The sequence below is a fragment of the Coregonus clupeaformis genome, chromosome 26 (genome assembly GCF_020615455.1).
Source record: "Coregonus clupeaformis isolate EN_2021a chromosome 26, ASM2061545v1, whole genome shotgun sequence".
Taxonomy (NCBI): Eukaryota; Metazoa; Chordata; class Actinopteri; order Salmoniformes; family Salmonidae; genus Coregonus; species Coregonus clupeaformis.
Window position 1 is genome coordinate 36,951,593 of NC_059217.1, and position 24,344 is coordinate 36,975,936.

The window sequence follows — 24,344 nt, forward strand, 5'->3', positions numbered from 1 at the left end:
AAACATGGAGGTGGAAATATTATGCTTTGGGGGTGTTTTTCTGCTAAGGGGACAGGACAACTTCACCGCATCAAAGGGACGATGGACGGGGCCATGTACCGTCAAATCTTGGGTGAGAACCTCCTTCCCTCAGCCAGGGCATTGAAAATGGGTCGTGAATGGGTATTCCAGCATGACAATGATCCAAAGCACACGGCCAAGGCAACAAAGGAGTGGCTCAAGAAGAAGCACATTAAGGTCCTGGAGTGGCCTAGCCAGTCTCCAGACCTTAATCCCATAGAACATCTGTGGAGGGAGCTGAAGGTTCGAGTTGCCAAACGTCAGCCTCGAAACCTTAATGACTTGGAGAAGATCTGCAAAGAGGAGTGGAACAAAATCCCTCCTGAGATGTGTGCAAACCTGGTGGCCAACTACAAGAAACGTCTGACCTCTGTGATTGCCACCAAAGGTTTTGCCACCAAGTACTAAGTCATGTTTTGCAGAGGGGTCAAATGCTTATTTCCCTCATTAAAATGCAAATCAATTTATAACATTTTTGACATGCGTTTTTCTGGATTTTTTTGTTGTTATTCTGTCTCTCACTGTTCAAATAAACCTACCATTCAAATTATAGACTGATCATTTCTTTGTCAGTGGGCAAACATACAAAATCAGCAGGGGATCAAATACGTTTTTCCCTCACTGTATGTATATATATGTATATATATATATATATATATATGTATATGTGAAAAAATATATATTGGGGATTACATTGATGGAAGTTACAATCTATCTGCAATATTAAAGCTGACCCCCTACATTAAAAAAAATAAATAATAATAATAATGGCCATTCTACTGCCAATGTTTGTCTATGGAGATTGCATGGCTGTGTGCTCTATTTTATACATCTGTCAGCAACGGGTATGGCTGAAATAGCCGAATCCACTAATTTGAAGGGGTGTCCACATACTTTTTTATATATTGTGTATGTAAATAATGCAAACGTATAAAAAATGATGTAACAATCACATTGCCACTTTAATATAAACATTTAAAAAACACTTTTTTCATCTAGGTTAAAAAGTATTCCACATTTTTATTTATTTATTTTTAACCCCTATTCCTCAATGTTGCTCTACAGAGCCTGCAGTTGTCCGCAACCTTTCTGTCTCTGAAATCACAACATCATCTGTGTCTCTGAACTGGACTCAACCAGAGGGAAACAGCTCCTTCTATAGAGTAAATTGGACTGGTGGCAGTGTCAGTAAGAATACCACAGGAACCTCCACTACCATCACTGAGCTGACGGCTGGAGTGCAGTACAACTTCACAGTCACTGCAGTGGCTGGAGATAACACAACTGTAGGAGAAGGCAGTCAAACAACCACTTTAACAAGTAAGTTCTTTTGAAAGTGTATTATTTTATGATTCAAAGGATTTGGATTCATGGATAAGGTGAATATGTCAATGTTGAAAATGGCTAATCAATGTAACCATAATTGGTTTGGTTTTCTATTTTTTGTCTATATTTCCATCAGTCATTGCAATGAACCTTTTCGATTGTGCTTTTGACAGAGCCTGAACAACCTGGGAACATTACGGCGACGGGACGAGGAACCAGTCAGCTGAATGTGACCTGGACCTCGCGTGGCGGGAGCCTGTACTATTACAACGTGACCATCTTTAATGCTGCTTTGAACTATACATCCATGAAAAACACAACGACCATGGAGGCCAGCTTAACTGGGTTACAGCCTGGGAGGGTCTATGTGGTCACAGTGACTGCTGTAGTTGGAGCCTTCAGTAACCAGTCTGCTGTGGTCCAGTTAGCCACTTGTAAGTCATGGTCAATGGTGCCTATACTATGCATTTACTGTAGAGGTTCTGAAGGCTTCATAGTAGTTTGTAGTTTCTGAGAGTTTGTATGAGAGAGTGTGAGAATGTTTTCTCTGTGTTTGTCCCGAAGAAAATAGCTAATGTACATGATGTGTTTTTGTGTGAACGAGAATTTGTGTTTGCAACTTTCCTAACATCACTCTTATTTCTCCACCACAGATCCCAACCAACCTGGACCCCTCAACATCACAGAGAGGACAACCAGCTCCCTCGTTGTTCAATGGACAACCCCAGGTCTAATGACTGGAGCTTCAGCCATCTCCTATAACATAAGCTACCAGCCTAATGGGACTGGTTTGGGAGAGAGAAACCAGTCTTCCTCTACCCATGATCTCAGCAGTAACGTGACCTCTCTGTTCTCTGGAGCTCTCTACACCATCACAGTGAAAACCGTGGGACCCCAGGATCTGGAAAGCGCCAGTGTTAGTATATCTGCATATACCTGTGAGTACACTTGTGACAACCGTACAGTAGACTATGCTCTGGGTGACGTTTTGACAATGCGAAAATGTTGCTGAAATATTTTGAATCCTTTCTAATATTCTGCACAGTAGATTTGAAATACTACATGCCTTACCACATTTCATATCGTAGTAAGAGGACTGATTTAAGGTTTAATTTTTTATTTCCCTTCGTCCTAGTGCCCAAACCAGTGGTGAACCTCACAGCCACCCCATTGTCCACCTCCTCAGTGAAGCTACAGTGGAATGACCCTGTGGAGGTTAAGTGGTACTACACCTACAGAGTCCAGTACAGAAACGCTACAGACCCTGTAGAGAAAAGAGTCAGTACCAACTACACAGTCGTCGAGGGCCTAGAATCTGGGACTGGCTACAACTGCACTGTTACCTCGGTAGCAGCACTGGGAAGCGAGGGAACTCCGGAACGCACGTTCTGTTACACGAGTAAGCCAGTGTTCTAAAATTCCAAAGGTATTCATAGAGGAATCCAAGAGCAATGCAAGTGCAGCCAGCAAACTACAGTTACTCTGGGGTAGTCAGGAGGTGTCTGACAAATTATCCTGTGTTACAGATGATAATAATACTATATTTGCCCTTCAGAGCCCAAGGCGGTCAGTAACCTCACGGGCGAGGGTCTGAACACAACTGCTATCAGACTTTCCTGGTCCAAACCGAATGACTACAAACCAACCTACTCCTATCTGGTGACCATCTCCAAGAATGGTTCTGTGGTTGAGAACATCTCAACCATGGTCGAGGCGTACACATTCATCAATCTCTGTCCTGGGTACAGTTACAACATCTCTGTGGTCACGGTCGTCCAGGGGGTTAAGTCTGATCCAATGGAGAAGTCAAGCTACACAAGTATGGTTCTAAAGATCTTATTTCATCCCTTCATCCCATCACCCCTTCAACCCTTCATCCCTTCACCCGTTCAACCCGTCAACCCCTCAACCCTTCAACCATTCATCCCTTGATCCCTTCATCTCTTCAACCCTTAAACCCTTCACCCCTTAAACCCTTCACCCCTTCAACCCTTCAGCCCTTCAACCTTTCATCCCTTAAACCCTTCATCCCTTCAATCCTACACCCCTTCAACTCTTCAACCCTTCACACTTTCAACCCATCTGCCCTTCAAAACTTCAATCCTTTATCCCTTCAACCCTACATCCCTTCTTTACATAGCAAAGTGGATTTCATCCGAGATGTCTGACAGTGCGTATTTCATATCTAAGCCAAGTTAAAGACAAATGTACATAATTAACACATTTACCACAACACTTTTAAGATCTCTGTATCTCTAGTCTAAAATGTGAAATGTTAACGTTTTTTTCCCCTTCTATCCACTCTTCAGAACCTGGGGTGGTGACAAACATCACCGCCATAGGAAACACAACCTACATGAGTGTGACCTGGGATAAACCTGTGGGACAGGTGGACAACTACACTGTCACTATCTACAAAAACAATGTGATGGAAAAGAAATGCACCAACCGTTCAGTATTTGAGTTCCAGAACCTGAAGCCAGGGAAAGTCTATGTTGTCAATGTGGCCACCAATAGTGGACCGCTCACTGAGTCACTGAATGTTACAATTGCAACGTGTAAGTCAGTCAATGTTTTTATAAAAGTCCAACATTCCAACTGTACTCCATTTGTTTAGCATGGACCAATTTGTGTAAATTCAGATTGGGTCTGGGTTTTCAAGTCTTCATTAGCCCACATGAGTTAATTCTATATTCTTCTGACTAGCATATAGAGCACAATGCCAGAGATAGATGATAATCTAGATCGAATGTTGTCTGATGTCATCCCATGCCTGAGTCACTCCATCGGCAATCTCCTTCATAATTGACTGCTCCCTGGTTTGTTCCCCCAGATCCCAACCCTCCTGGAGCCATCATAGTGGTGGACCAGACCACTGGTTCCATCAACATCAGCTGGGCCCGGCCCCTGGACATGGACCTAGGTCAGTACAACTTCTCTGTGTTCCATCTGGACCAGCAGACCCTGACGGAACACAACTGGACCCTCCTGGAGAACCTCCAGTCTGGAACACTCTACAACATCTCCGTGGTAACCGTAGGGCCGTGGGGCTACCAGAGCACAGTGGTGACGACGGCCATCTCTACCAGTGAGTGACTACTGAACACACACATTTACACAGTATCTACACAGCACATGTGCTAGCAAGGAGGTCCTTGGTTTGAGCCTCGTGTGAGCCGAATCAGGAGGAAGCTGTACTCGCTAAGCAAGCAGCGTGACGTCCGTTACACACACACTCATATGTACACACACACAGATTGAACATGTTCGTTAAATATCTTTGTTGTTCCTTTGTCCCAGGGCCCCAGTCTGTGATCAATGTGACTGCAGGAATCACCCCCACCAATGTGACTCTAGTCTGGGTTCAGCCAGAGAGCAAACCAGGCTACTCCTTCCGGGTGGATGTCACCAACGGGTCCTTTTCTTGGCCCGTCACCGCCAACACCACCATGAAAACCATCACCGGGTTACAGTCTGGGAGCAACTACAGCTTTACCGTGACAACACTCACAGGGGACGGAACCATGGCAACCCCGGTGACGGTGTCCTATTTTACAAGTATGTTCCCATGGCAATAAAACTAATCTCTGTTTAATTTTAAGAGTTATTTTATCTTTCTAAATTGGTATTAATAAGAGTACAGCATATGTTGAACAGTATTCACTTCTTTGTATACTGAAGTCTAACCTTAGATCCTCTGTTTCCAGGACCATTCACCGTTAGTGGTTTGGTAGCCTCTACAGTGAACACAACCACTGTGAATCTGACCTGGACCAAACCACCTGAGTACCAGAGTGGTTACAGATACCGTATCCAGACCGAGGTTTGCGTGTCTGCTCCCACAAACCGCACGACAACAGGAGAGGGGGACCTCATCTCAGAACTCACACCAGGAACCAAATGCACCTTCAGTGTTTCCGTCAAGGCACTGGACGGCATAGAGGGAGACATCGTCTTAACCTATCAGTACACAAGTGAGACCTCCTTCCTTTTTACCTTTTTAGTTATTTGGTGTTTTTCTAAAAACTCTCAAAAATAGTTTCTATCCCTTTTACATCTTCCCCCTCTCTCCCGCCTTTCTCTTCTTTCTAACATCACCCCCATCTCTGTTCCTCTCTCCCTCTCTACCAGAGCCTGAGTCTGTCAAGACGTCCATCTCCAACCTTGGTAGCAACAGTACCATAGTGGTGCGCTGGGAAGCGCCCAAAGGGAACGTAGAGAATTATAAAGTCTGTCTGAACAAGGTCATTTTCTCAGATTTGCTGAACTCCAGCATTCGGTCAACATCCTTCCCTAATCTGCCAGCTGGCAGAGAGTACACAGCCGTGGTGACCACTATCAGTGGGCCCTTCAATGCTACATCAGAACCTAATACTACAGCAACTTGTGAGTATGAGGGAAGCAACGGAGGAAAAGGCCCATTTCCATTGAGCATGCCTCTTTTATCTGTTAGAGTTCATTCATTTGTTTTGACTGTTTAGTCTAAGACTAAGATATATAGATATATTTTTTCACTTAACCAGAGATAACTTTCAAGGTTATTTGTGCAAGGAAATTCAATTCACAGATGTTATCGGCTACTTCTATAAACATACATTTCTGTCCAAATCTCACTCAGATCCCAACATGCCTGGGCCCATCCTGATCTTGGAGAAGACGACTAGTTCTATCTCTGTGAAGTGGGGTGAAGCTCCTCTGATGGCAAACACCAACTTCAGTTACCTAGTGACCTACCTGTCAACGCAACTAAACAACAACATGAGCATAATCCAAACCACCAATTACACACTGCCCAGCCTGTCCTCTGGAACACCCTACAATATCTCTGTGGCTACATTGGGAGTGCTAGGGATCCAGAGTGAGAAGGTCTGGAGCAGTTTGGTCACGACCAGTGAGTGTCAACACACACATATACTACATACATGACATGCGAGCACACGCACACACACACGCACGCACACGCTCACGCACGCACACACACACACACACACACACACACACACACACACACACACACACACACACACACACACACACACACACACACACACTACATACACACACACTACATACATGACATGCAAGCATGCACACACACAAAAACTAATTTCTGAACACATACACTCACACACACCCACTTACAAACACAGCCCTGAGACGTTTTGTATTCTGTATTCATAACTATTGTTACACTAACCTTTCTATACTCCATTACATCTCATTTCCCAGGACCAGAGAGTGTCCAGTCCCTCAGTGTAGTGACAGCAGAAGAGAACATAACATTGAACTGGGTCAAGCCTGTGGGTCACAAACCAGGCTACCGCTACAATGTGACCAGGACCAACTCTGGGTTAACAGAGTTAACAGCTATGGAAAACATAATCATTGAACAATTGGTCCCTGGTAGTCTGTATAACTTCACCGTGACAACAGAGACAGCTGACGGAACAGAGGGAGCTCCAGTCTCAACCTCCAGCTGCACCAGTAAGATCATAATGTTACATATTATTATTATTATTATAATGTGTTTTCACATGTTTTCCTACCATACTGTACCACCAGTGTGTTGTGCATTAAGAACCTACCATACTGTACCACCAGTGTGTTGTGCATTAAGAACCTACCATACTGTACCACCAGTGTGTTGTGCATTAAGAATGCATATATGGATTTATGCATAAAGGCCATGCTATCATTACTATCACCTGGAGACACTGATCCAGATTTATAAAGGACATGCTATCATTACTATCACCTGCAGACACTGATCCAGATTTATAAAGGCAATGCTATCATTACTATCACCTGCAGACACTGATCCAGATTTATAAAGGACATGCTATCATTACTATCACCTGCAGACACTGATCCAGATTTATAAAGGACATGCTATCATTACTATCACCTGGAGACACTGATCCAGATTTATAAAGGCCATGCTATCATTACTATCACCTGGAGACACTGATCCAGATTTATAAAGGACATACTATCATTACTATCACCTGGAGACACTGATCCAGATTTATAAAGGACATGCTATCATTACTATCACCTGCAGACACTGATCCAGATTTATAAAGGACATGCTATCATTACTATCACCTGGAGACACTGATCCAGATTTATAAAGGACATACTATCATTACTATCACCTGGAGACACTGATCCAGATTTATAAAGGACATGCTATCATTACTATCACCTGGAGACACTGATCCAGATTTATAAAGGACATGCTATCATTACTATCACCTGCAGACACTGATCCAGATTTATAAAGGCAATGCTATCATTACTATCACCTGCAGACACTGATCCAGATTTATAAAGGACATGCTATCATTACTATCACCTGCAGACACTGATCCAGATTTATAAAGGACATGCTATCATTACTATCACCTGGAGACACTGATCCAGATTTATAAAGGCCATGCTATCATTACTATCACCTGGAGACACTGATCCAGATTTATAAAGGACATACTATCATTACTATCACCTGGAGACACTGATCCAGATTTATAAAGGACATGCTATCATTACTATCACCTGCAGACACTGATCCAGATTTATAAAGGACATGCTATCATTACTATCACCTGGAGACACTGATCCAGATTTATAAAGGACATACTATCATTACTATCACCTGCAGACACTGATCCAGATATGGATCCTATTATAGATGTATAATATTTTTGGGGGTACTTTTTACCCCTTTTTCTCCCCAATTTCGTGATATCCAATTGGTAGTTACAGTCTTGTCCCATCGCTGCAACTCCCGTACTGACTCGGGAGAGGCAAAGATCGAGAGCCATGCGTCCTCCGAAACACGACCCCGCCCAGCCGCACTGCTTCTTGACACACTGCTCCCTTAACCTGGAAGCCAGCCGCACCAATGGCTTAACCCGGAAGCCAGCCACACCAATGTCTTAACCCGGAAGCCAGCCACACCAATGTCTTAACCCGGAAGCCAGCTGCACCAATGTCTTAACCCGGAAGCCAGCCACACCAATGTCTTAACCCGGAAGCCAGCCGCACCAATGTGTCGGAGGAAACACCGTACAGCTGACGACCTGAAGCCAGCGTGCATGCGCCCGGCCGCCACAAGGAGTCGCTAGAGCGCGATGGGGCAAGGACATCCCGGCCAGCCAAACCCTCCCCTAACCCGGACGACGCTGGGCCAATTGTGCTCATGGGTCCCCCGGTCGCGGCCGGCTGCAACACAGCCCGGGATCGAACCCGGATCTGTAGTGACGCCTCTAGCACTGCGATGCAGTGCCTTAAACTGCTGCGGCACTCGGGAGGCCAGATGTATTTTATTTTTGAACTGTGTTTTGAGCTCTTGTAATTGTAATGAAATTCAGACATGGTCTACACATTTCCTAGTAATAAAATCAAAACTGAAAACCTCTGTGTCTCCTTCACTGTGCCATAGATGCCAGCCCTGTGTCCAAGCTGATGTGTGACTCTCCTAACGCCCCCAATGCCAAGGTGACTCTGTCCTGGACCAAACCCAAAGGACTGAACCAGGGCTTCCAGATCACTGCTTATGAAACCAACCAACTCTCCAAGGACCAGGTGAGTTGTGAATTCATTGCTACACAATGCATTTCTCAATCAGTACAGTAGATATTGGTCACAAAATAAAAACAAATATTGATTGAATACATTTATAATTGGCTGATTGATTGATTGATTGATTAAATGAATGAATTATTTATTTAATTAATGATTGATTGATTGGTTTAGGTACACAATACCACTAGTGGTGACTGTAACCCAGCCTGTGGCCACGTAGTCTCTGACCTAAAGCACTATACAAACTACACCCTGACTGTAACCACTCTGGGCTGTGGGAATTCCAGCACTGTCCAAACCCTCACCTGCAAGACTGGCATTACAGGTACGTGATAGAAACAATTGCAATGTGGGCTCAAATTTGATGGAATAGGATAGAATATAATAACTTAATTACCCTCACAATTTGAAAATGCATGTTTTCACACTTTGACATTGACAGATATTAAAACCGTTATGTGTTCTACATGTATTTTCTTTACCTATACAATATGTGTTGCCCATATATTGAAGTAATGTCAGCACGTAAACACAAGGACTGTATTTATGTCCCATTTCTTTCTCCTCTCCTCTCTTCCGTTTCTCCAGTCCCTCCTATCCCAGCTAACTCGTCGCTATTCTCTAGTGCCACTGTGAAAGATCACAACTCCTTCTCTATACAGCTGGACCCCAGACTCCTGAATGACACCAACGGACCAATCAAAAACTACGGCGTGCTGGTGACCTCTGACATCACCAGTGGGTCCCTTTTCACTCTTATTGGCTAAGATTTGTTTATGATAGATTTTTGTTTTGGGTATCCAAAAGACATGTGCATGTACACTTGGATTCATTTAACTGAGATAATTCTGATTCAACATATTCAATGTGATGTATCTCCAAAGAAGCATTTGACCAATCGTTTTAATAAATGATCCTTACAATTCTCTTGTGTGTGGTGGTTTTCTTGCAGATGTAAATAATTCTAACTCAATGCAGTACTTAGTGAAGACCTATCAGGAGTGGGACGAAAGCTCTACTACGGCATACTTAGCCACGGTCAAAGAGAATCCTAGCAACAACCCTAGCAACAGCCGGAGGAGGAAACGTGCAGGAAACATTGACATTGTCATAGGGGACAAAACCTCATGGAAAAAATATACCAATGGCCAACTGAAGGCCAATCGCTTATACAGGTAAGAACACCACACAGGTAGTATGTGGGATAGGTGGTAGGGATAGACCTCAAATTCAGCTGATAATAATCAACTACTGATGTAAACCGTGAACTAAAATGTATAATTTTTTTGTCTTCACAGTTATGCCATTGTTTTATTTACTGAAACAGTGGTAAATTCGAACGGGCTTCTGAACGTCACTTCCTCACTCGTCTCGATAACTGTGTTCAACCCAAGTCCTGTGGTACTCACTCAGGACCCAGGTAGCTACTGCACTTTTACTGTACAAACCACCTGTATGTAATACATTTATAAAAGGATTCATAGCCATGTATTCATATAGGCACTCGTAAGGCACAATGAGCTGTTATGAATGCTTATAGCAAGTGTTATAATACGCTATGGGGTCCTAAGAGGCATTATGAATGTCACGTCCTCTTAACTCTTTCTCTTTTCTTTCTTCTCTGGTCGTTCTCATGTAGTGGCCATCGGTATGGCTGTCGGGGTAACGCTTGGAGTTTTTGCCATCCTCTTCATCATCACCGTTGGCTTAATCATCCACTGGAGGAAGTGAGCGATCATCATCATCATCATCACTCGATAATTTAGATGTTTTTTGGATGGTCGTATGATTTTTGTGTGCTTTTGTTTTTACAGACAAACCAAGAAAGACACTTCAGAAATCCAGATTCACTCCATGAGGTGATTTCTTCTGATCTTTCGCTTGTTTCTGTCTCAGTTTGAAAGTTAATGAATCTGTAATTCTGTAAGAGCAAAAGAATAAGTGAATATTTGTCTTAAAATTACTTAAGTTTTTCTTTAACTGCTAACATGGCTCTTTTTATTTCTCAATTTTTTTTCAGAGCTAAAGTGTGAGTATTAACTCTTATGGTAACAGTAGACTTGACACATTGAATGATGCAGTGTTGGTGTCACGCATGTGTTTGTGTTAATGCTTGTCTCCTGTGTCTCTATGAGCAGAAGCGTGGCCGTGAGGGTGGAGGACTATGAGGCGTATTACAAGAGGCAGAGAGCAGACTCCAACTGTGGCTTTGCCGAGGAGTTTGAGGTAAAACGTAAAGCTATTTATTTATTCATACACATGATATGGATATTCCATCGGGCAGCAGTTGAGGTTCTGCATTTGGTAAATATGCCTGTGTTTCCTTGTTCGCTACTGGTTCCTGGTGGCCTAATGTCTCCTTCTCCTTCTAGGACCTGAAGCCAGTGGGAACAGCCCAAGCTAAAACCAGCGCTATGGCCATGGAGAACAAGTCTAAGAACCGCTACAACAACGTGCTTCCCTGTGAGTCTACCATGACCCCTGACCCCTGTCTCCATGACAATGACCCCTGTCCTCCTGCCACTGCTAGGCACAGCTACCATTGCTTATCATATCCAATCCTCCATCCTCATTGTCGAACAGACTAACTCCTTTGTTTATTCAATAGCTCAGAGTTTGACTATACAATATGGACACACAATTACTGGAGGACAGCATTTACACTAGAGTGGTTTGTAGAATGATGCTCTGTCTCTGGGCAGAGTGACAGGAATTCTCTTTCAGTTCTATCTATCCTCATTCCTCATCTTTCCCACATCCTAGATGATTCCTCTAGAGTGAAACTGTCCATCCATGGGAGTCCATTCGACGACTACATCAATTCTAACTACATCCCGGTAAATACTGACCTAACATCTTCATCATAATCAGCTTTCTCTGACACTCTGTGCTTCAGCTCTGCTCTGGGGTTATTTCACAAACATGATCGATATAGCTAGATAACTTACATTTAAATTTTTTAAATTTTTTAAAAAGATAACTTCAATTAAGACTCAGATATAGGTCTTAATTTTCAGGTTATAGCTACAGTTAGAAGTATTGAGTGAGTTACATCACATCCATCTCACATTAACCAGAAGATACAGAGAAGTATGGAAAGGTTTAGGAAAGTTGCATGGTGATTGTAGTAGATGCTTACGTACTGGGTCAATATGTCTCCGTTGCCAGGGTTACAACTCCAGGAAGGAGTTTATTGCGGCCCAAGGTCCTTTGCCCGTCACCGTCAACGAGTTCTGGAGGATGATCTGGGAAAAGAACGTCCAGACTTTGGTCATGCTGACACGCTGTAACGAACAGGGACGAGTGAGTGCACACACACATACACACACACACACACACACAAGACAGCACACTTACCAGATTCAGGGCCAGCTCGGTCTCGACTCTTCTGTCGGCCAGCCCAAGCAGGTTGTTGTTCAAAAGAAACAGAAAACCCCAAATGATCATATTTACAGAAACAGAAAACCAAAATGATCATATTTACAGAAACAGAAAACCAAAAAGGCATACCTAAACAAACACTGACGTGCCTCCAGGATGAGAGGCTAACCTGTCCACCTCTCTCTCGCACTGATTGCCAAAGCCACACACCTGTGAATCATCACTTATCAAGAGTTCCTGGCAGAGCACAGCACCTGACCAAGTTGCTGCTGCCACCTAGGGATGGGGTGTGGAAGTGGTAGTGTGCTGTATAGCTAATGTTCTCACACTAAACCGGCCTTTCTCAAACCTCTCCTCTGGAACTGTAGTTCAAATACATTCCATGTATTTGAACTACTCTAGAGTTATCCCACCTGATTCCACTTGTCAACTTATCCACAAGCCTTTGACTACTTGAATCAGGTGTAGTATTGTGAAATGTCTGGAGTTCCCAGAAGAGAAGTTTGAGAAGGACTGCACTAAGCTACCCCACACACACACACACACACCTATCGCTCACACACCCACCTCTCTCCTCTCAGGTGAAATGTGAGGAATACTGGCCATCTGAGACCAAGCACTTTCAGAATATCACCGTGACAACAACCTCTGAGATCCCCCTAGAAGACTGGACCATCAGGGAATTTGACGTAAAAAACGTAAGTTCCTGTGATAATGAGTGAAACAAATATTACTGATGTTTTCCTCTTCAGCTGCTTAGTGGGTAAAACATGGCTCTGGGAAAAACTATCCCTTCCCTATAAACAAAAGACGAAAAAAATATGTATTTTTGGTTGAAAACACATTCATAATACGTATGTTTTATGTCTTGTGCTCACTGGGTTATAGCTAGCATTTTGAATAGGAATTTGTACAGATTTTTTTTGTTGATCCGACTGCGACTCTGTGAATCGGATCCTGGAAGGGGGCATTACATGTTACACATGTATTAGTGGTAATCAGGGAGTGTCTCTGTGTTTCTGATTGGCTGACAGGTGAGGACGGCGGAGACACGCTCGGTGCGTCACTTCCACTTCACAGCCTGGCCGGACCACGGCGTCCCCGAGACCACGGAGCTGCTCATCAACTTCAGACACCTGGTCCGAGAACACATGGACCAGTACTCACGCCACTCCCCCACTGTTGTCCACTGCAGGTACACACACACTGTTTCTCTCAGTTAACTTCAAGAAACGTTAAACAGTAAATTAACATTGTTTCTTTCTCATCTCTCTCTTTCTCTCCCTCTTTCTCTTTCTGTCTCTCTCCCCTCAGTGCGGGTGTGGGTCGTACAGGTACCTTCATAGCCATCGACCGGCTGATCTTCCAGATAGAGAGGGACAGTACGGTGGACGTGTACGGCACCATCCATGACCTGCGCATGCACCGGCCCCTCATGGTTCAGACCGAGGTCACTGGGCTATTTTCAGCATGTTTGGGGGTTTATTACAGGCTTACTGTACAATCCATCACTGTGGTTCAAAGTGGAAGTTATGCTAATGGAGGCTTATGTGGTCACTAGGTGAAATGTTTTGACATCTGAATGGTCAGTTTGCTTCATCATATTGAACTATATTGTGTTATTGTCTTACAGGACCAGTATTTGTTCCTAAACCAGTGTGCCATGGACATAATCCGATCCAGAACTGGAACCAACGTGGACTTAATCTACCAGAACACGGCTGCACTCACCATCTACGAGAACGTAGAACCCAGGAAAGATACACCTAAGAATGGTTACCACAACGCATAGGCCTCATGTCCAGTGCTCCGTCTCTCCCCTCCTCCAGTCTCAGTCAGACAGGCCTGTAGATAAGAGTTTAGAAAAGGGAAAGTATTTTTCACTCTCACTAATCATGTTGCCTTACACTGTGGTCTTTTTTTAAATCGATCAGTTTTTCTAGTATTTATTTGGTCACATTTTATGGAAGTTGGAAAATAACATGGAAGATAACGGTTGGTTGAGAGGAACGGATGCACTAATTCCATCCAAAGACCAATAATGAAATGTACATAAAATTATATTTTAGAGATGTAATTCTTATATTTCCATATTTGTATATTGCTGCTACTTCCGAATATCTGCATACTCTCTTTTTATGATTGTAACGCCAATGTTTTAAGAAATGATGTGTGGTTAAACTGAATGATAAGTGCCATACCTTTGTAAATGAAGTCAAAGGTTTGTATAAATGAATATACAAATGTAATGCAGATGTAGTTTATTGTTAAATGAGACCAATGTTATGGTGAAATGTATCTCCATCTTTAGGTATAGGATCAGCACGCAACATAACAACTGTCCTAAAAAATGTAATACGAAACAACCTATCCTCTCTTCTGTGCCCTCTCAAGTCTCCAATAAGTGGTGTAATTACGCTCGTATTTCTATTTGTATTTATTATGGATCCCCATTAGCTGCTGCTTGAAGGCAGCAGCTACTCTTCCTGGGGTCCGGCAAAATGAAGGCAGTTATACAATTTTTAAAACATTACAATACATTCCTTTTTATGTGACAGGACAAGCACAATGCACCGTTTTAGAAGAAACGAGAACTACTGGCAATAGGCCTATGAATATATTATTTAATATTAGATGTTCAAAGTCAAATGTTAACCTTTCACTCCAAATAATGTTGATATCTTAACAAGTTTAAAATTAGGAGTTTTGTGAGAACTTTTGTGCTTCCTATACCCTGTTCTGCATAATGCACCGGATGCATTTAGGTTTTTACACTGTAACTTTTTAAATTCTCCTATAGATGTTTTATTATGGTTGGTGTAAATATTCTTAAGATGTTCATGAGAAATGATTGCGAAACTGCTGTGTGAGCCTGTGGTCCTCCTCCGCTGTTGAAACCCACTTTGTGCAATAGCAAATCCCCATTCACACTTCAGTCTGTAAACTCATCTCTCAGCTTCAAAGACTCAGAGGTTACACATTATGAACTGACTCCCTACTGTTTGTTGTTTTCCTAATTAATGTTCTATAGAAAGTGGTTCATGTAATGCTGTGCATACTGTCTATCTGTGATGCTTCTATCATAGAAGCAGGAAAACGTTTGCAGTCCCTGTAATGGTAGTTTGCCATGAGGCGATTTCCCCTTTTTGGAACTATGTGGTTATATATATATACTGTACGCATGGGCCCCATCCAAAAACAACCTCCACTCCCTAAAGAATCTGATTGTTTAAAGTGGTTCTGCCTAGCTATCTGATATGCTAAACCTACACAAGTGTATATAAAGGCCTAAGGACAATGTATATAAGGGGTGTTCCTGGACATAGGTCATAGATTTACAGACCAGCTTTGATTGATTAAATGTAAAGCCACTATGCTGATATAGTTTTACTGTCTTTGTATCACAATGCACATTTCTCAAGTTCTTCAAAGCACTTATTTCTATTGACAATATTACTTAGTAGAGCTCATAAGCAAAGCAGACTCCGCAAATAGTCTTCCTCAGAGTTTTAGGAAGTTTTAGGAATTTTGTCACGATGCTGTGTGAGATACTATGTGATGCTTGCTGGTACAATGCAAAGGACGAAAAGGTGAAGATTTTTGTATCCTTCCATCGGTCAATACTGTGATTAAAAATGTTACACTTTTCTCTCTACAAATGTCTGTTGTGAGCTTCTCTGTTTTACTGTTTGGCCCACATGTCCATAGTGTTGATTGAGACTACGGCCCAAGCCTTTGTTCAATTAGGCTACACTAACTGGGATAAAATACTTAATTTTAGATTCATTGAAACAAGCACCAATTTGTACCACTGGTAACCAGATAGTTAGTTACCAATTGTGTTGAATTGCATTTGTGGCACAAAATCACAAATCCCATTCAAGACATGGGACCGATATTAGAAATGTTTGCCCATCATGTTCAAAGCGTGAGTGACTTTGTTGAGCTTCACATGTTTAGACACTTTCGGATGATTTGGACATGATGCGTAAAAATTATAATATCGGTCCCATGTCTTGAATGGGATTTGTGCCACAAATGCTAAAACGTTAGCATGTGGAAACAGTACCAGGGAAACTAAACCAAAGCATGGATTGCTGTCATACCTTGTCCATAGACTGCTTACAGGGTAAGGGAACCAATGTGTTATTTTTTTATTTGGGTGAAATATCCCTTTAACCAGCGATGTAGTGGTAAAAAAGAATTGGTGGCTGAACACTGATTGCTGTTCAGGATTAGAGAAGTAACACTCCCTATACTTTAAATGCATTTTTCTGCAAAATGTGGGTAAACGGCGTTTACCCTCCACTTCATCACTGTTGTTAACCCTTTCACAAAGGCTCATTGTTACTTTGTTCTGAGAGAAACAGCATTGTTAAAGTCTTTTGAGAGACCCGTGTCCCTGGACATGTGAACAGACCTCAGTGCTCTATGGCCCTCTATACCATGTTGCTGAGTCAGAAGTTAGTACAATGGGGTTCACAGGTATAAAAAGAAAGGTTTTAAACCAGTAGGATAACAGTTCCACAGCAAGAGCAGCAGCAGAAGCACAGAGAGACGAAATGACCTCCACCGGCATGAACATGAACGGCAGAGTAAGTATTATATTTAGTGTGTTTATTAATATAATTTTCCTAGTTTGTTAGACTGAGGGCACTTCAGTACTCTAGTGTCAGAGCACAAGGCAACCTTAATCCCAGAAACCTGATTACCAGTGGGATTAGGCAAGGCCCAACATGTAGCAATGTGTTTTTGTATGTTTGAATGGTGAATAGAAATGATTCCTGCTTATTTTCAGATCACCTTCTACGAGGACAGGAACTTCCAGGGTCGTTCCTATGAGTGCAGCAGCGACTGCGCTGACATGTCCTCCTACCTGAGCCGCTGCCAATCCTGCAGGGTTGAGAGCGGCTGCTTCATGGTGTACGACCGCCCCAACTACATGGGAAACCAGTGGTTCATGAAGAGGGGAGAGTATTCTGACTACCAGCGCATGATGGGAATGACCGACATCAGGTCCTGCCGCATGATCCCCATGGTAAGCCCAATGACATTCAGTTTGTCGCCTCTGTCTATGAAACTCCATAACACATTTTTTTAGGACTTCTTACTTGCCTCTTAGTAATTTATGTTGTTGTTGATACATACACCCATGCCCAGTAGTCAGTATGACTACAATCTATACAGACATTATACATTTAGCATTGCAGTTCCCGATTTCTCACTAAAACATGTTGTTCATCATATTACAGCACAGAGGATCTTTCAGGATGAGGATCTACGAGAGGGAGAACTTCGGAGGTCAGATGCACGAGATGATGGACGACTGTGACAGCATCATGGATCGTTACCGCATGAACAACTGCATGTCCTGCAACGTTATGGACGGCCACTGGCTCATGTATGAGCAGCCCCAGTACAGAGGCAGGATGATGTACATGAGGCCTGGAGAGTACAGAAACTTCAGTCAGATGGGCTCTATGGGCAGGCTCATGAGCATGAGGCGTATCAACGAGTCCTGTTACTAGATATAGCTTTTACTGATGCAAATACAAGAAGCCATTGAATAAAACGTCTGTCTGAAAAACCCCAAATGCTTGCACATTTCTTGTTTGCCCTTTATCCAAACCCCTTGACAGGCCATACTGAAAACATACAAATATGTCATATACCTACCAATTCTTAATGACACAAGTAATACATAAAACTCTCAAAAAGTAATGCAAAAATCCAAATGTGGTTTATTTTACTGTTCCTAAAGTCTGATTTCCAGTGTCTTTTCACAAAAAATAAATATATGTATGTTACAATAATGATTCCAGTGTCTGTGACACAATATCAGCTTTAAAGAGATATGGCCTCTCTGTAAACATGAAATAGCAGAAGGAGATCTGAAGGATGACAGTATTATAACTAAATCATGTACACTGGTGTTTACTGCTCAATAGGGGAATGAGAAAGGAGAGGTCGGTATACTAAAACTAGTAACAGTGGTTATCTTGGGTTCAGACACTATGCCCTGTGGAGGCTGGGAGAAAGGCACACTGTTGATACTTAAAATGAATACGCTTTCCTTGGAAATAATACTGTTACATACTATTCTAATTAGTTAAAAATCAGAATGCAGACATGATACTGGCTGAACACATGGCGACAGGATCTCCAGAGATTATATGTGGATGGCAAAGTGATATAAGAATCTACAAAAACCCAGAAGCACAATGTGTGAAGGGTTACAATGAGACAACATGGTAAGGTAACAATCAAAAGGCACATACCGTCGTTTTCTACTAACCATTCAAGAGTAGCAATTGATTTATATATTGCTCTGCCATTTACTGGAACTTGTAATGCAAGTATTAAGATTTCAGTGCGTTTTCCTCGTTCAAAGTCATTCAACCATCAGGACACAATTGGAATGGACAAGACCTTCACTGTAATATGGAGATGAACATGCCTCCCTATGTTAGAATGACTATTTTAAGATGGCTTTTGTTTTACTAGACTTACTATACGAGTGTTTGAATACTTCAAAATCATATTATCAGTAGAGTATTTTCAGACTGGGAGTACTTTACATGCTGCTGATGGCAGCATTTTTGTTTTCTTAAAATGTGCCAAATTCGTAAACATCTGTAAAAGACCTTGTTGACTGTCATATCTACACACGATGTCCCAAAAATATGATATACATTACACTACTTACAATGTACAGCTTAGTTCTTCCTCTCCTATAAACAAGTCCAAAAAGTAAAAATACAAAATATCTACAAGGTAATTACACGGACCAAAGGCATTGATTCGTTTTTTAGACGTTTCTGTCTCTGTGGGCAAACACAGCTGGGCACTTGGTGAATGTCTTACTGATTCATGAGGTCATCACATCATGGCACATCTGGTCCTAGAAAACTCCTCAATCCCAACCTGCTGTCAGTTGCCACCTGCAATGAACAACTACAGACAGCGCCACTTGGTAGCCGTGCCGTGAAGTGCATTTCCGCTGCTGCATGCTGGGAGATGTAGTTCTCATGCTCTCTCCTTTAATCCCCTTTTCTCTCAAGCAGGCAGCTGTCTGCGCTAACACTGGTCTCCATAGGAGCTTAGGGGTCCTGAGGCCTACTGGAATGGGTCATAGTGACCTTCGAAATGCACGCATGGTATCAGCGCTGTAGCCCCTCTTGCCTTGAGAGCTGGTTCTGGAATTCTCTCCAAGTCAGATTGAGGTTTCGTTGCTACCGCTGTTGAGAGAGACAGAGACAGTTACTAAAGTCAAAATTGACTGACATATTATCCAACATATCTGCTAGAAATGCAACATGGCCACCAGTATCTCGTGACCACTCACTCTGAGTCCAAGTCCTGGGCGTCTTGAATCCCGTTGACCCCATTGACTAATGGCGACATCATCGTCCTCGTTGTTGTCATGACAATCCCATTGTGCAGGTCCCGTGGAGACAACGGAGGGCGTGGAGGCACGAGCGGGCGAGGTGGGGATTTGATGAAGACCCCGTTGCCCCCGGTTACAGGGCGTAGATGGGGGGAGACGGGAGATGGGGGGACTGGGGTAGTCCTGGGGGAGATGCTGGGGGGGTTGTAGTCACTCAGTTTCTCCCGCAGGCGATTCTTCATGTTCTTGTCAGTCAGGGGAGGAGGGGAGGTGATCTTGTTTTTCAGAATGCCTGGTTGCAAACAGAGGGTGAATGAAACAAATCCCAGTCAGTCATGCAAGAAAACACACATAAACACACAGACACATGCACCTTATTTGGAAAAAATGACACACAATATCTAAAATTGTAGGTACTAGATTAGAATGTTGACATGTTGATTCAATCAGACATTTCATTTGAGACATTCCTGAGCGAGGTAGTGAACTATAGAGGGCCTGTATGGCCAGATAGGACACTCTCTCTCTCTCTCTCTCTCTCTCTCTCTCTCTCTCTCTCTCTCTCTCTCTCTCTCTCTCTCTCTCTCTCTCTCTCTCTCACTCTCTCTCTCGCTCTCTCTCGCTCTCTCTCGCTCTCTCTCTCTCTCTCTGTTTCCACTAGCTTCCATAGCCACGAAGTCAGATTCCAAAGTAAACATTTGCTACAAAAAAGTGCTTTCTGGTCTTAATTTTAAGGTAAGCAGTGTGGTTAGGGTTAGGTTTCAAATAAAATGTAAGAAGATAATTTGTAGAAATGGGCGGGGTTTATGATTTTTAAATCGTAACACTAGATATTTTAACATCAAAGTTAAGAAACTGCTTGTCTCAACCTTGATTCAGTGTCATTTTGATTATGCCTGCTCTGCTTGGTATAGTGGGCTATCACAAAAGCTGAAAAAGAGAATGCAGGTCATGCAACATAATGTTATCAGTTATATGCTGAATGTCCCTCCTAGGACCCACATAGGGGTACAGGAGTTCTGGGAGGTGGGCTTGTTGCCTTTGGAGTCCAGAGTGGACCAACTTAATCATATGTTTGACATCTTAAATGATTGTGCCCCAAGTTATATGAAAAACCACATTGATATGGTCTATAACCAACACAGTTACAATACCAGAGCTAGTGTTATGTCTTGTAAAATCCCAAGAGTAAACAGTACTGCGAGGAGCACCTTTTTCTATACAGGCATTTGTCTATGGAATAGCCTCCCCTTGGAGATCAAGCAAAGAAAAAGTAGAAATAGCTTTAAAAAGCAGGCAATGGTTTTCATTTGGACAAGGTTGTGTAAGTAAGAGAAACCACTCCACTGCCCCTTGTGCCCCCTACTGCTGGTCAGGTGTATTTATTTGAATGATCGGTATGATGTGCAATGAATAGATTGTTTTAATGTAAAATTAATATGGTAGGATTTTTAAGGTTAGGGAAAAGTTTCAGTGCATAGTGCCACTGTTTAGGATGTCAATATAAATGAATGTATGTATGGTTGTTTGTCATTTTGTCTTGCCTTTTAATCATTATATGTGTTATTGTTTTTACCATCAAGGACCACTTTGGAAACAAGCGTTTTAATTAATACTTTCAAGTGATATCCTCTGGGTCCACATTGTACATTTTGTTGTATATGTCTGTTACCCCAAAATATATTCAATTCAATTTGTGGATATGGAAGCTAGTGACAACTCTCTCTCTCTCTCTCTCTCTCTCTCTCTCTCTCTCTCTCTCTCTCTCTCTCTCTCCCCTCCCTCTCTCACCTCTTCTCTTCTCTGTCTGGTTGCAGTCAGGTGAGCTGGGAGGGGCACTATCATTCTGAGAGGGGGACTCCCTGTTGACTTTGTTGTCCTGGTGGAGCTCCACGTTGACCTTGGTCTCCACACGCAGCGTCTCTACCCCGCAGGGCTCCTCGCTCTCACTGGCTGTCGGCGGCTCCACTGGCCAGTAGGGCTTCACGTGATTGGCCTCTGTTTCCACTTCAGATACAGTAGGAAAAAAAACACAATATACAGTGGGGGGAAAAAGTATTTAGTCAGCCACCAATTGTGCAAGTTCTCCCACTTAAAAAGATGAGAGAGGCCTGTAATTTTCATCATAGGTACACGTCAACTATGACAGACAAAATGAGAAAAAAAATCCAGAAAATCACATTGTAGGATTTTTAATGAATTTATTTGCAAATTATGGTGGAAAATAAGTATTTGGTCACCTACAAACAAGCAAGATTTCTGGCTCTCACAGACCTGTAACTTCTTCTTTAAGAGGCTCCTCTGTCCTCCACTCGTTACCTGTATTAATGGCAACTGTTTGAACTTGTTATCAGTATAAAAGACACCTGTCCACAACCTCAAACAGTCACACTCCAAACTCCACTATGGCCAAGACCAAAGAGCTGTCAAAGGACACCAGAAACAAAATTGTAGACCTGCACCAGGCTGGGAAGACTGAATCTGATTTTTTTCTCTCTCAATTTGTCTGTCATAGTTGACGTGTACCTATGATGAAAATTACAGGCCTCTCTCATCTTTTTAAGTGGGAGAACTTGCACAATTGGTGGCTGACTAAATATTTTTTTTCCCCACTGTATGAGGTTTGTGTGTGTGTGTATGTGTTTTTTATGTGCAAATGCAAAATGTGTGTGTGTGTGTGTGTGTGTGTTTGAACGTGAGTCCCGTTACCTTTGGGTGTGTTTCGCTGGGGCGGTCTCTCGTTGTTCCACCTATGCTTGCGGCTTCCTCTATGATCATCACTGTCTGAGGAGTGGGACGAGGCATAGGAGCTGCTGTGCTCATCCACCGAGAGCTCACTGTCCGAGTCTGAATCTGTTACCATGGAAACACAGGAGCTATAACTTACTCTCTGACCTCTGAACTACAGTGGCTTGCGAAAGTATTCACCCCCCTTGGCATTTTTCCTATTTTGTTGCCTTACAACATGGAATTAAAATGGATTTTTTGGGGGTTTGTATCATTTGATTTACACAACATGCCTACCACTTTGAAGATGCAAAATATTTTATATAGTGAAACAAACAAGAAATAAGACAAAAAAAACAGAAAACTTGAGCGTACATAACTATTCACTCCCCCAAAGTCAATACTTTGTAGAGCCTCCTTTTACAGCAATTACAGCTGCAAGTCTCTTGGGGTATGTCTCCATAAGCTTGGCACATCTAGCCACTGGGATTTTTGCCCATTCTTCAAGGCAATACTGCTCCAACTCCTTCAAGTTGGATGGGTTCCGCTGGTGTACAGCAATCTTTAAGTCATACCACAGATTCTCAATTGGATTGAGGTCTGGGCTTTGACTAGGCCATTCCAAGACATTTAAATGTTTCCCCTTAAACCACTTGAGTTTAGCAGTATGCTTAGGGTCATTGTTCTGCTGGAAGGTGAACCTCCGTCCCAGTCTCAAATCTCTGGAAGACTGAAACAGGTTTGCCTCAAGAATTTCCCTGTATTTAGCGCCATCCATCATTCCTTCAATTCTGATTCCCAGTCCCTGTCGATGAAAAACATCCCCACAGCATGATGCTGCCACCACCATGCTTCACTGTGGGGATGGTGTTCTCGGGGTGATGAGAGGTGTTGGGTTTGCGCCAGACATAGCGTTTTTCTTGATGGCCAAAAAGCTCAATTTTAGACTCATCTGACCAGAGTACCTTCTTCCATATGTTTGGGGAGTCTCCCACATGGCTTTTGGCGAACACCAAACGTGTTTGCTTATTTTTTTCTTTAAGCAATGGCTTTTTTTCTGGACATTCTTCCGTAAAGCCCAGCTCTGTGGAGTGTACGGCTTAAAGTGGTCCTATGGACAGATACTCCAATCTCCGCTGTGGAGCTTTGCAGCTCCTTCAGGGTTATCTTTGGTCTCTTTGTTGCCTCTCTGATTAATGCCCTCCTTGCCTGGTCCGTGAGTTTTGGTGGGCAGCCATCTCTTGGCAGGTTTGTTGTGGTGCCATAGTCTTTCCATTTTTTTATAATGGATTTAATGGTGCTCCGTGGGATGTTCAAAGTTTCTGATATTTTTTTATAACCCAACCCTGATCTGTACTTCTCCAAAAACTTGTCCCTGACCTGTTTGGAGTATCCATCCTATACATGTATCCATCCTGCCCTGCCTTACGAAAGTATTTGAAAGCCAAGTTAACAAACAGATCACTGACCATTTCAAATCCCACCGTACCTTCTCCGCTATGCAATCTGGTTTCCGAGCTGATCATGGGTGCACCTCAGCCACGCTCAAGGTCCTAAACGATATTATAACCGCGATCGATAAAAGACAGTACTGTGCAGCCGTCTTCATCGACCTGGCCAAGGCTTTCGACTCCGTCAATCATCGCATTCTTATTGGCAGACTAAATAGCCTTGGATTCTCAAATGACTGCCTCGCCTGGTTCACCAACTACTTCTCAGATAGAGTTCAATGTGTCAAATCGGAGGGCCTGTTGTCTGGACATCTGGCAGTCTCTATGGGGGTGCCACAGGGTTCAATTCTCGGGCCGACGCTATTCTCTGTGTATATCAATGATGTCGCTCTTGCTGCTGGTGACTCTCAGATCCACCTCTACGC

General features: G+C 42.8%; 3 protein-coding genes across 3 annotated transcripts in view; 2 read left to right on the forward strand and 1 right to left on the reverse strand.

Annotated features, from left to right (window-relative positions):
• The window catches only part of LOC121540699 (receptor-type tyrosine-protein phosphatase eta), a 44,719-nt gene extending 28,488 nt beyond the window's left edge, over positions 1-16,231 (forward strand). Inside the window, exons 12-39 of the mRNA XM_045207842.1 lie at positions 1,126-1,380; positions 1,560-1,820; positions 2,040-2,324; positions 2,522-2,785; positions 2,942-3,205; positions 3,696-3,944; positions 4,220-4,474; positions 4,687-4,944; positions 5,094-5,360; positions 5,518-5,772; positions 6,005-6,277; positions 6,616-6,870; positions 8,831-8,973; positions 9,145-9,298; positions 9,562-9,711; positions 9,926-10,148; positions 10,272-10,393; positions 10,613-10,700; positions 10,788-10,832; positions 10,994-11,002; positions 11,112-11,199; positions 11,346-11,436; positions 11,737-11,810; positions 12,142-12,276; positions 12,936-13,052; positions 13,389-13,549; positions 13,669-13,804; positions 13,988-16,231. Coding sequence (XP_045063777.1) covers positions 1,126-1,380; positions 1,560-1,820; positions 2,040-2,324; positions 2,522-2,785; positions 2,942-3,205; positions 3,696-3,944; positions 4,220-4,474; positions 4,687-4,944; positions 5,094-5,360; positions 5,518-5,772; positions 6,005-6,277; positions 6,616-6,870; positions 8,831-8,973; positions 9,145-9,298; positions 9,562-9,711; positions 9,926-10,148; positions 10,272-10,393; positions 10,613-10,700; positions 10,788-10,832; positions 10,994-11,002; positions 11,112-11,199; positions 11,346-11,436; positions 11,737-11,810; positions 12,142-12,276; positions 12,936-13,052; positions 13,389-13,549; positions 13,669-13,804; positions 13,988-14,146 — 5,036 coding nt within the window. The 3' untranslated portion in view covers positions 14,147-16,231. The remainder of the gene's footprint in view (positions 1-1,125; positions 1,381-1,559; positions 1,821-2,039; positions 2,325-2,521; positions 2,786-2,941; positions 3,206-3,695; positions 3,945-4,219; positions 4,475-4,686; positions 4,945-5,093; positions 5,361-5,517; positions 5,773-6,004; positions 6,278-6,615; positions 6,871-8,830; positions 8,974-9,144; positions 9,299-9,561; positions 9,712-9,925; positions 10,149-10,271; positions 10,394-10,612; positions 10,701-10,787; positions 10,833-10,993; positions 11,003-11,111; positions 11,200-11,345; positions 11,437-11,736; positions 11,811-12,141; positions 12,277-12,935; positions 13,053-13,388; positions 13,550-13,668; positions 13,805-13,987) is intronic.
• Positions 16,232-16,839: 608 nt separating this feature from the next.
• Positions 16,840-17,948, forward strand: LOC121540698 (gamma-crystallin M2-like). Its single transcript, XM_041849733.1, has 3 exons — positions 16,840-16,949; positions 17,153-17,392; positions 17,607-17,948. Exons 1-3 carry the CDS (start codon positions 16,917-16,919, stop codon positions 17,880-17,882), a joined length of 549 nt encoding a protein of 182 aa, XP_041705667.1. The 5' UTR covers positions 16,840-16,916; the 3' UTR covers positions 17,883-17,948.
• Positions 17,949-18,072: 124 nt separating this feature from the next.
• The window catches only part of LOC121540697 (cadherin EGF LAG seven-pass G-type receptor 1-like), a 75,641-nt gene continuing 69,369 nt past the window's right edge, over positions 18,073-24,344 (reverse strand). Inside the window, exons 32-35 of the mRNA XM_045207843.1 lie at positions 22,451-22,594; positions 21,533-21,748; positions 19,700-20,033; positions 18,073-19,592 (exon numbers count right to left, since the gene is read on the reverse strand). Coding sequence (XP_045063778.1) covers positions 19,568-19,592; positions 19,700-20,033; positions 21,533-21,748; positions 22,451-22,594 — 719 coding nt within the window. The 3' untranslated portion in view covers positions 18,073-19,567. The remainder of the gene's footprint in view (positions 19,593-19,699; positions 20,034-21,532; positions 21,749-22,450; positions 22,595-24,344) is intronic.

Coding starts and splice junctions, on each gene's coding strand:
- LOC121540698 (XM_041849733.1), top strand. CDS start 16,917: ATGACCTCCACCGGCATGAACATGAACGGCAGA. Junction 16,950..17,152: donor GCATGAACATGAACGGCAGA/GTAAGTATTATA, acceptor GCTTATTTTCAG/ATCACCTTCTACGAGGACAG. Junction 17,393..17,606: donor CCTGCCGCATGATCCCCATG/GTAAGCCCAATG, acceptor ATCATATTACAG/CACAGAGGATCTTTCAGGAT.